The sequence below is a fragment of the Coptis chinensis genome, chromosome 4 (assembly GCF_015680905.1).
Source record: "Coptis chinensis isolate HL-2020 chromosome 4, ASM1568090v1, whole genome shotgun sequence".
NCBI classification, from domain to species: Eukaryota; Viridiplantae; Streptophyta; class Magnoliopsida; order Ranunculales; family Ranunculaceae; genus Coptis; species Coptis chinensis.
The window spans coordinates 104,624,693-104,637,115 of record NC_141459.1 but is presented as its reverse complement, the minus strand read 5'-3'; the positions used below and the strand labels follow the sequence as shown (position 1 = coordinate 104,637,115).

At 35.1% G+C, this 12,423-nt stretch overlaps 1 protein-coding gene across 1 annotated transcript; it reads left to right on the top strand.

The window, feature by feature from the left end:
- Positions 1-11,017: 11,017 nt before the first annotated feature.
- LOC147506542 (uncharacterized) lies at positions 11,018-11,468 on the top strand. The gene is made up of 2 exons (XM_086605787.1): positions 11,018-11,219; positions 11,266-11,468. Exons 1-2 carry the CDS (start codon positions 11,018-11,020, stop codon positions 11,466-11,468), a joined length of 405 nt encoding a protein of 134 aa, XP_086461913.1.
- Positions 11,469-12,423: the final 955 nt, after the last annotated feature.

Sequence of the window (12,423 nt, the reverse complement as noted above, 5' to 3'; positions counted from 1 at the left end):
ATCGCAAATACTCCTTTCTGGGTCAATAGAATTTGTCCGAAGTCTGAACTGAATCAGATTATCCTAATGCAATGTAAAGGGTAAACACCAAAATGCAGGTCTCGTTTGTTACATTCTCCTTGTGATCTGTACATAAAATAATATACGTCGGCCAGTCGACCGATACTTTGTACTTAATGAGTAGAACGATGGCTTAAACAAATATTGTAGTTTCAAGTAAAAACAAATCTTCACAATGTAGGCAGGCCGCGGGTGTCGACCTTGGTCATCATCATGCTAGTAAAGTGGCAACATTCATATACGATCAAATCTTGATGGTGCAACTTACACCAAGTAATGTTATCCAAATATGAGTTATCGATAAAACGAAGGTTTCGAATATTCACTCACATGACTATTAACATCAAGAACCTAATTAATGAGCCTCACTGAATGTTGGGAGTTCATGCTGATCTCCCTGAATTGGTGGGTTTGGGAGATAGAGAGAACGATGGTTTATTGCGGTATCAATGATAACGCTACCTTGATTTGGTTTTCGACTTGAATTTACACAAATCTCCTATGTTCCTATGTCAGTGTAATATAACTTAATGATATATAAATGAAAGTAAAAACTGAAAAGACTAAATAGTCTATTTTTAAAGGCATTGAATAATTTAATTTAATATTTGATCAAGAGTATTCAGTGGGAAAAAAGATGTTGGTTTAATTTAAAAAGTCAGGTTAATTATGGTGTGCTTTAGCAATATATGGTGCATCACGCTAGTTTCAAATCATATTAAACAGAAAGTTCCTCTTCAACCAAAGGGGAAATGTTGTTACCAGATTTGTAGACTGAGATACTCTCTTTGTAACTTTGTTCACTCTTTAGCAAGATTAAAAATTAAAGGAAGATGAACCATACATTTTGGTCAATTGGAGCCTTGGCAACATCAATTTCACCCTTGGCATGATGAAGAAAAAAAAATCGCTAAACTGAGGAAGATAAACTAATCAAACACATTTGCTACCTCTAAAATTCCATACATGTGATTAGCATAGGAAATTGTTTGCGAGAAATGAGGGGGGACCTCTAAAGCTCGAAAACACATTTCATTAAGAACGACCACGTTTCATCTTTAATTATCATTTATAATTGTAACAAACTTGGGATTTGTATTCTCTCAACACTCTTTCTCCTAATCTCTCAACCCCAAGAGGAAACTAGGACTCACACTTTGAGAGACTAGGTGTTGTGCTCAAAACTCAAAAGCGTGGAATGGGCGGCGTCTTGGTTAAAGAGATGAGGAGATACTAATTTGAAAATCAAGTACACTATGGATGTTGTAAGACTTTGTGCCACATGCGAGGTTCCGGTTGTGCCAGGTGCAATCCCCTAACATGGTATTTGGATGAGTTGACAGTTTTCAGACTTCTAAAAGGATGGGAATAGCTTCAAATCTCATTCAACTAACCGTCAATACCGACCTCATTAACCGAATCTAGTCTTTGGGAATTGGTCCACTAGGCATGAAATTTACAAATTACAAAAGAATGAGGTCACCCACATTTAGTGTTTGATGATTTAAGGACTCGAGATCTGTACAACCGGTACAGTGATTTATATAACCGAGTATTTCGCTGTTGATCCGAATCCGAAGTGTGTGTGTATGCTCTGAGATGTGTGTGTGCTCCGAAATACGAAATGTATGTGTGTTACATAGATCAATCTCTGGACCCGGTTATAGAGAAACCGGTCTTGTGATTTAATCACAACATATTTTATCCCCAGTTATTCCATATTCCCATGTTTCTCTACCTTGTAATTATCAAAGAAGAATAAATTTACATCATCATTTCTTTCTTAAGCGAAATCTGTCGATTTAACAAAGAACTAAGAGTAACTTAATACCAATTATGAAGTAAAATTTACATCGTCATTTGTTTTTTTCGATAGATAATCCTACTTTTACTCCAGACTTCTTCTTGTAAGTCAGTTATATTATTTGCATTTTTATGTACGAGTGCCATTATGCTTTGAATTTTCGTACATGTAAACCATAACTACATTAGATGCCGAAACAAATTCGTAACTATGGAATTCTCTAATTCAAACCACAGGAAAGTGTATGTGTACAATTTGAATGCTGATCATTTTCAGACTTCACCATATTGATTGCTATATATTATTTGCAATTACTGGAGTCTGGAGAGTGGAGACTGGCTAATTGTGGAACATGGCTGAGATTTTAAGTTAAAATTGGCTAGTTCATCACCAGACTAGTATTATAATAGTTACTTGTATGTTAGTTTAGTACCACTGAATTTTGCACTTCTTATTAGATATATTTTTTCACAAATCCATGTGCGTACCTCCAAAAACTCTTTTAACATGCACTTACAATAGAGTGAAGATGGTATTTAATGAATTGAGAATATTTTGACTAGAAAGATTTGACTACAAGTCTCCGACCAAATGACTTCCCTTACTATAATCCGACTGAAATCTCCCTACTGATCACTTTTGGTAAGGTTTTAGGTTCTCCTACTGTGTCATGTGACAAGCAACTGCCAGCAAAATCGCAACATTCAAAACATCTTCAATGATTTATCCGAACTAACTAATGTTACTAAATTAAAGTATTATCAGTAGTCACTACTAATTGTCATCAGTAGTCACTACTAATTGTCTAATAACTTGTTTATGTCTTAAATAGCTAATGAGTATTAATAATAATGCGAGGTTAGTCATTAGTGAGTCAAAGTGAAGCTTAAAGAATACAAATCGAAATATATACACGTAGACAAATGTGCTTGGTAGCGCAAATGATGCACATATCCATGTAGGCTTCAGGTATTAAGGTTCTCAACTTCATCATGCCATGTGCTTTACCCTTCAAGTTGGGGAGGCATTTGCTTCCCATAAACTTAGAAAACTACATTAAAGATATGGTATCAATGTTTGTTAGGTAACTTTCATAGCTAATATGAGGAGTTTAGAACTAATGATGTATGTAGCTCACCTATCCTGTACTCCAAGTCTTAGGTTGCGTCCCTTTTCCCAGTCTAGTTTTTGTGGGACATCGTTGTAGTCTTTGTAGATTCTCCTTCTGTACCCTTTGTTGAACTGAAATCAACTGATTGATCATTTTATGCAATGTGATTCAATTACCATTTTCATCATGGGCTGGAGCCCAGCATAGGGTTATTTCAGTACCCCATCTTGCAAAAGCATGTAGTTCACTCGTTGGAAACCACCCCATATTGATCAGTGTCAAATGAACTAGAATTTTGAAATTAACGGCATAATAGTAAGAGTTTCACAGCCGAAATGTTTTTATTGTGCTTCAACTAGCGACGATTTTATTGGCCTTCATAGTCCAATAGAGAATGTTGACTGTTGAGGCAATCAAATTATTTTTATGGGAAAAGAGAGTTAGCCATTGATGAACCAATTTTTAAGTGGAAAGAATCACAATTAGTGGTCGTTAAAAATTTAGGTTGTGGGTGCAATGAGTATAGATTTCTGTATATAACAAGAGAAGAAGGAGAAAGCGAGGATTGCTCAAAGGTTCCCCCTCTAGCTAGTGAACTTGTTGAAATCTTTTTGGGCCCCCTTCTAATCATGAATTGATTCCAAAATTATATTTTAATATGTTGTGCAACTCTATATTTAAAATTCATTCCTCTCCTTTCTTTCGATTGACTATGAAAGAAATGGTTAGACCGATTAAGGAAACTCTTATTTTGTTTTTTTAAATAGACCTTTAGGAGGTGGGTTCAAAGTTCAGAAAATATACTAAAAAGTTTGCAGTAATGAAAACAAAAATAATGATGCTAATCAATTCAATACTTGGAGAAAACTTTATATGTTTGTCATAATAAATATAGGGTACCCTAAATATATACCTTACATTTATGGGAAATAAGAATCTCCCCATGTGGCACACTTCTTATAAGCTAGAGTGTTTGTGTTAATAACAGAAATCGCGTTGGAGTAATCAACAAAAGTGACTTCCAAAGTTCCAATATCAATTTTTATGTGTGTTTTTCCTAATAAACAAGGAGGAAATAATTGATCACTCATAAACTCAACAGATCTGATATTAACGGGGTTATGGGGGTACAATTGCCAATCTTAATGAAATTAATTACCAGTATTAATGGAAACGTGTTGTATAAATCTCTCACATATTCGGGTACGATTTCTTGGTTTCTACTAATTATACAAGTGAATATAGTGAGTAATTAATTAGTCAACAGTGACATTTTAAAATAGACACATTTCAATCACACAGGAACATGAAAGGGAATTTTTTTCGTTCGTGGAAGCTCTTGAGAATTCGCAAAAGTCCCGTTTTCTGCGTCTATTTTCGCAAAAATTTCTATTGAAAGGTGTATTTTCCGTGGAAATTATTCCCTGTCCAATCAAACACCATATAGGTCTATACAAAGTGAACTGAGTTTAGGTTATGCATGCATTATGCTACGCGGAGCAGCTTTAATAACAACGAAAGATTTCCATTTTTTACACGCGCTCGAGTGGCTAGGTCCTAGTTAGTAAGTTTCGGGGACGGGAATTATTCAGAACGGGTTGGGTATAATTCAATTTCAATTTCAAAAAAATTGTGAAAAAATTATATCAAATATTTGCAGTACAAGCAATATTCGTCTAAACAGTTGTTCGTGTAAAAATTTGTAGATATAAACCGCATTCATTTCACCAAAAAAAAAAATGGTCAAAAACCATATGAAATTACTTGTATTAAGTGTTTTAACTAAAACAAACATTTTTAACAATGAAAAAAAAAATCAAAATTCCTTTTAAAATTCACATCTCATCATATCACAAATAAGAATTTTTGTAAGAAAAGATTTTATAATTTTTTTGAAAATTCCAAATTTTTTGACCGAATTATTTTCAAATCCGAACTTTATCCGTTTAATATTGATTTCCAAAATACTTCAAAATTTTGAGTTTAAAACGCAAATAATCGTGAACTTACTTAACAAAGGGCTAGGTTAAGGCATGGATAACATAAATATATCCTGCCTTGATTCTATTGTCATCCAGCTACATTCACAGAGCATATATAGATGGCATATATCTATAAAATATTTCTAAAGCTAGGTGACTCGATCAGCTCTTGTTTCAAGTTCACCATATATAGCCTCGAAGTAATTATTGAGGACTTAGTTTCTAGGAAGTTTAATTATGACTCCCTAATGGTATGATCAACTAATTAACTTTTTCTTTTACGCGTGACTTAACCCTATTAGCTAGACGGCATTTGTAAGACGATGAAAAACACGCTTGCCTTAGTTGCAAGTACAACCGACCATTATGAAAGTTTCTCAAAACCTTTTAGTATATTCGTATAAAAGTAAAAGAAAAGAAAAAGAAAAGGAATGTGATCGCCTCCAATCCTAAAAAGTGTAATCAATACAAATATTACCTCGAAGAGGACCCCAAGCTAGCTGGGGAAATGATCATCGGCTTTCCAAAGATGAACAACAAGATAGGGATAATAAATCGCGCATCCCTATCATATCATGAATAGATATTAGTTCTATATAGTATGAACTATCACATTTATAATCACCCATATCCTTTCTGGTTTTTTGCATTCGGAACTTTGTTTAAGAATTGGCTTGGTGTGGCCATTACAAAGTTGGCATGCTCGTTCTACTCATATCAATGCTCTTAAAATAACCATTTGCAAAGCCAAATACCTACTTCTCTTTTACATGAAAAGGAGAGTCTCTATGGGAAGCCCAGGTTCCATTCACATGCCTCCCTCCTTCCCTCTCTCATCAACACCCCAAGTTGGCTTCCCCATGACTATCCAACTCTGTGTTGATGTCCAACTCTACGTGTGTTCATACAGTTTTGTACGTGCAGTGTTTAAGAGCTTTACAACCATATAATTAGGCCACAAAGTACAAAAACCAATGTCTAAAAGAAATGCTCTTATTTCAACTCATTCATACTATAAAAGTTACAAAATAAACATGCCCATTGTTACTTTTAATTAATCTACTTAGAAAGATATCGTGTCATCACATGATTCATAGTTATATGTTACGTGATGCTGTAAATGAACATATTAATATATAGCACTACTATTCTACTAAGCATGTCAATTTAAGGGGGATGGAAGTATTACCATGAAACAGTAATTATCAAAGCATTGTAACAGTAATTATCATGTGGTTCTATTTGACCTACAATGTCGTGGGTGCTGAGTGCTAAAACCAACCCAGGTTTGGATACACAGCCGCCTAAGCTGGTGCCGCTCTGGGGCATCCCCAAATACCCAATGCAGGTATGATTGTAACTTTGTAAGGGTGTAACGGTGTCAGACTCATATTTCATGATTTCGAACGGAATCTCAAAATTTTACTAAATATTTCAGTTTTTGAAATTTTTATTTTTTGTAATTTTATATTAAGAGTTGAAATATTGAAAATTTCGATATATGCTCAGAATATACCCGAATACTTTTTAAAATGCCAGTTTTTGAAAAATTCAGAATTCCAATAATTATGGTAAGACTTTGAACCTTCTTGTTTTTAATCCTTTTTTCGGTAACGACCCTTCCTCTTTTTACAGCAGTAAAATACACTTTTTTTTTCCGATAATTTCAGTAAAATATATACATGTAAATGCCCAAATGGTAATGGTGTATGGGCAGGATCCAAAATTAAATGTGGAGTCGGGTCAGTGGGTCACTGATCTGACCAACTTAATTTCATAACCTGGATTTTAGAGTGTGGGGTCCAAATCCAAAAGCAGTACAAGCCTCATGAATAGTGGATTAGTGGAAACCTGTTTGGGATGTGGGTTCGTGGGGCCCGGACACATGGCACTATGTGGTCAATGGATAGGTTGTCAGAACTTAGAATAAGAGAAATTTTTGATTGGTGACAACAAAAGTTTCACTATCTTCATATCCACGTCCAATAAAAGGCACCACGTTTTCAGAAATGTGAAAACAAGTTAAAAAATGTGTAACTAAATTACTGAATTGATAGAGTAAAATATAGCAAACCATGGATCTTCTTCCATTCAATTTCCCATTGCTTGTTATTGAGAATCTTTGATATTGTCAATTAAATGGTGTATAATAAACTGAAAAATTTGTAAATATTTGACTGATTTGTTTTTTTCATAAAAAAAAGAAAAAAAACATGCACACTAATAAAAAAATAGTGTTACGCAAATTTATTTTTTAAATCTATTATTATAACTCATTATTTAAATAATGTTAATTTATATTGCAATACACACAGACACATATTTCTATATAACTAATAATTATGATTTTTGATACATCATTAAGTCAAAATAGTTGGTCAAATAAATAGGTCGGCCTAATATTTTTTGCTGTGTATTTATATATTGAGGAAAAAAAATACTGAGGGGGATGGACAATAAAAGTCTGAAGATCATATTTTGCTCTGTAGTGAGGAATTTTCTTCTGTAGTACCTTTTAAGGTCTCAATCTCGATGCATGAGTTGGTCCAAGCTGTTGATGTGATCTCTTCTCTCATTTGCCCAACTTGTGCTGGCTACTCCTCGTGGGCTCGTCCCACATGTCCCAGTCAGCATCCTTCCTCTGCCACGTGGTCTTTCATAAGGAGATATTTTGTTGTCTTGTATTTTTTGGAGATCAGGTGGGTCCATTGTAATCTTTTTCTTACATCTCATTTCTCCTCATTTTATTCTCGTTAGATTAGGATGATGTGTCGTTTTCTTCTTTGGCTCTGTCATTCTCCATCTACAGTCTGCTCTAAAAGCTAAAAACGGCATTATATGTGTTTACCGAATAATGAAAACAAAAAATAATATCACAAACTTGACATTAATCGTATGCGGATACACGATAATCATCTACCACCATATAAATATATCTAGTTGTTGTGCTACAATTAGTATTGCACATGAGTCGAAATTATGAAGTTCATTATCATCTTAACTAGCTAGCGACAAGATTATTCTAAACATATAAATCCTAAGCCCTTAAATAAATTAGTAATGCTATTCCGACCCACTTATTTGACATACTATTTGAATCTAATGATATGTCAAAAGTCCTAATTATTGATTTATATAAAAATACGTGTCCGTGTATATTGCAATGCAAACTAATATTATCTAAATAGTGAGTCACAATAGTAAGTGTAAAAAAATCTGTATAGCCACTATTCTAAATAAATTATTATGTCTCTACATATTGTGAGATAATATGTATAGAAGGATAGGAATTGTGAAATATACTGAATACTATTACGATGACTAATTCCCAAGGGTTTTCCCATTCTTTTTTCTTTTCTTCTTTGCTCAATCAATTACATACAAAGGATAAGTAATTACGCTATGCAACTGCAAAGATATAGGAACCACCTAATTAACCAGCCCAAATTGACTGTAATATTTGTAATTCATTATAAAACAACTAGTGATATTTCTTACTAGATTATATCACCAAATACTGCCGATGTGTTGCATGGGTACATATCAGTGTCCGATTTGGACACTAGTGATAAGGAGATTAAGGCACAATGTGGTCTAAAAAATCAGAGTGGTGGACACGGCTGATATTTAATTTTTTTTTTATCAAGAAAACCATTTGACAATAAAATTATAAAAATGATATGTAATATATTTGTAGTTACAAAATTTCAATTATAATATCTTATATTTGTTTCGGTTATATCTTATTTAGGCTGCGGTACATTATTCACGACCTCTTCAGTTAGAATTGTTGGTGTCGAGTCTAGATCGTGTGTTGTGTTGGGAGAATTCACTAGGAAGTCACACCTCAATCTAGTTACTCTCTATCCCAAATGACTTCTCTTGGAGCTCACACCAAGAAAGTCACCCACCCAAAACTCTGGTAGTTATCACAACAAATTTAATAGAGCAATAAATACTACTACTTAATCAGCAAGCAATAAATATAAAAGTAAATGCAAAGAGACACAAAATTTAAGGTGGTTTGGTAAATGTTACATACGTCCACACGAGAGTCGTTTATAATAAAGATTAATTGGAGAGTTTACAAGGGTTAACTAGAATAAAAAAACAAGCAACCTCACTCAAACCCTAGCTCAATAGAGCTCCCACAATTCTCTTGAAAATGAATCTCTCAAAGTTGTCTCAACCCTAACTATAAATTTCTTTTATATGTGGGGAGAAAATTTCATGAGAAAATGGGCTTTGGAGCGAAATTTCAACAAACCATCGAAAATCTGGAATATCTCAAATAGGGGTGGTTTTGGCCGATGTTCACAAGTCGTTTGGAGTAAAGAAAATCCGATAGCTTTCATTCCAACCGACCTATGCAGACCGCTCAAGGCTTTCTTGACCAACTTCGACATGTCGCAAGGGTATACCAATTTTAGGAGAAAATACCCTAACCAACCTCTACAAATCGTTCAAGCATCAATTCCAGTAGCTTTCCCTCCAAACGACTTCTTCAGATCGTGATAGAGTTTCAACGACGACACGGAACGGTCGTCATTCAAGCATGTTGGTCGGACATGGGAGCGAAGCTCGACGGTTCCATAACCCAACAATCTCGCACTTGGAACCTTCGAGATTATACATGCACATTACATCTCAATTGTAACAACTCCATCCAAATCCAATTTACTAATAAAACACTCGGCTCATCCAACATGGTTTTCAAGCAAGAAGACCTGACAAAGCCAAACACTTCAACTTCATCTTCACAACACCCCTACCATGACATAGACATGTCTCTGTGGTACTCAATGAATAACACAATATCCATTTCACCGCTTTCTCAATGATGTTTACCAAGATTAGCCATAAACCTCCAAGTAACTCCCACTGCATGGGATATATCCGGGTGTGTGCAAACTATATACCACCACCTAGGGGCTCGTTGGAAACCATGCAAGCTCTTTCTCAACTTGTGCACCATATTTTCTCTATCCTTCCGTAGGAAGCCCAAACGTTGTCGCGTGTAAACCTCCTCAACATGGTCACAATGGAGGTAAGCAATTTCCACTGCACATCTAACTACTTAAGATTTAAACATTTCACTACAACAATATTAAACACTGACTGAAAAGTATTTGAGGAGAATATCATTACCGTATATCTCTTGGAACCATCATGGTCGTTCCTTCTTGACTCGATATACCCGTTTGCTTTGTAGAGTCATGTCATTGGGTACTTTGGCCAACTCCCAAGTAACACTAGAGACGAGGGACTTCGTCTCGTCATGCATAACAAGCTCCCACTTGCTAGCATCACCAACCTCCAATGCCGCATCATAACAATGAGGTTCACCATCATTAGTAAATAAATAGGTGGAGGGAGGATACTCCAATGCCTGGATAACCTTCTTAGTGCACGAGGTGGAGATGGACTTGGTGGCGTAGTCTCCTCATCTGGGTCACTAATATCATCATCTGAATGTGGAACTTCCACAACACTTCGACTCATATCAAAGTCTTCCAACCCAACATACTCAATTTTACTCTCTGTAACCGGCTCCATGGTTGTTCATTTCTATCATTGTACAAAACAGGGGGAGGGGGGAGCCGACCCAAGCTTTCTTAAAAAAATAGTAATGTTACAAAATAGAAACTGAAGGCCAACAAACTTAGCCCCATTTACTCATTAAGCCCAGACACTTAAACACTTTACACTTAGTTCTCTACACACTTAACCCATAAGCCCAGTCACTTAGAAAGTTAGAAATTAGAATACTAAACAAACAAAACATTTGAAACTCTCGGGTAACTCTGAACTTTCGGTTCTTCTTTTTGCTCTTGGCCTCTTAGGAGTATTTGCTTATTCCTTTCTTCGGTTCTTCACTTCTTCGACTCTTATTATTCTCATAAGGTAAAAATTATAGTTCAATTCTTCTCAATTTGTACGGTTCTTGAACTCATCATGAAGAATGGGTCTAGTAACACCATGTATAGAGAAGCCAAGGGTTCTTATGTTACCATAAGAGACTTTGAATTTGTCTTTATATTTCATTTAATACATAAGACTATGGGAATCACAAATGTACTATGTAAAGCCTTGCAAGTGAAGTCTCAAGACATTCTAAATGTCATGGGTTTAGTCTCAAATACGAAAGAGCTTTTTCAAGAGTTGAGAGAAATAAGTTGGGATAGTTGTCTTGTGGATGTGATTTCTTTTTGCAAGAAACATGACATTGATATTCCTAATATGAGCTCTAGTCATATGACAGGTACACGTCGTTCTTGCCAACAGAATAATGAATGATTGTATTACAGTTGAGCAGTACTACCGCGTTGATATTTTCAATGCTGTAATAGATTACCAATTGGTGGAGTTGAAGAATAGATTCTCTGAGAAGATAACAAAGCTTCTTTCTCTTAGTTTGGTTTTGGACCCGAAAGATGTTTTTAAGCACTTTCATATTGATGATATTTGCAAGCTCGCCAAGAAATATTATTGTGAAGAATTCACGAAGTAGGAGATACTTATTTTGAGAAGTCATCAACTACAACATTATAAGCTTGATGTGACTCATCATCCTGCTTGTTTTCAGAAATTGTCTACCATTTCTGAGTTATGCTGAGCTTTAGTTGAAACAAGAAAGTCAATATTTATCATTTGATTGATAGAGTGATTAGTCTTGTCTTGACTCTTTCTATCCCCACAATGACTGCTGAACGAGCCTTTTCATCTATGAAACTTGTCAAAACACGACTCCATAACAAGATGGATGACGAGTTTTTTGCGGATTACATGGTTATATACATCGAAAAGGAGTTTGCTAACGGAGTCGATATAGAGTTGGTAATAGATGAATTTAATAAGAAACCACCGCGCAAGTCACGATTTCACTAGTGTCATGTTTTAAGATGGATGACGAGTTTCTTGCGGATTGCATGCTTATATACTCACAAGATCTATTGATGTGAGTATGTGAAGACATTTGTTTTTGTTCATTTTGAGTAATATAATGAAAATTATTACTTTTTGGTATGATGTTTGTTGGAAATGAAACGAAGATGATGCATATATAGTTTTTGGTGTGACATTGTTACATTTTTTTTTAGTTTAACTTAACTACAGCCCCCTAACTTAAAATTCCTGGATCCGCCTTTGGTACAAAACCATCTCATTGAACACATCTCTGTTTGAATAACTTTTCGGTTTTGGTCATCCCAAAAACGATAACCAAAATCATCATTGCCATATCCAATGAAAGTACACTTGACATCAAACTTACTCATAGTTTGGTCACTAGTGTGCACATATGACACACACCCAAACACTCTCAAATGGGAAAGGTTCACATCCTTCCCATTCCACACTTCCTCTGGAATCTTAAAATCCAAAGGTATTAACGGTCATCGATTGATCATGTAAGCTGCTGTGCTAACGTTTTTTGCCCAGAATTGCTCAAGTAAGCCTGCCAATGT

Excerpts from the sequence above, each read along its gene's own strand:
- LOC147506542 (XM_086605787.1), top strand. The coding sequence starts at position 11,018 with ATGGGAATCACAAATGTACTATGTAAAGCCTTGCAAGTGAAGTCTCAA. Across the intron at positions 11,220-11,265 it reads GAGCTCTAGTCATATGACAG|TTGAGCAGTACTACCGCGTT; the intron begins GTACACGTCGTT and ends ATTGTATTACAG.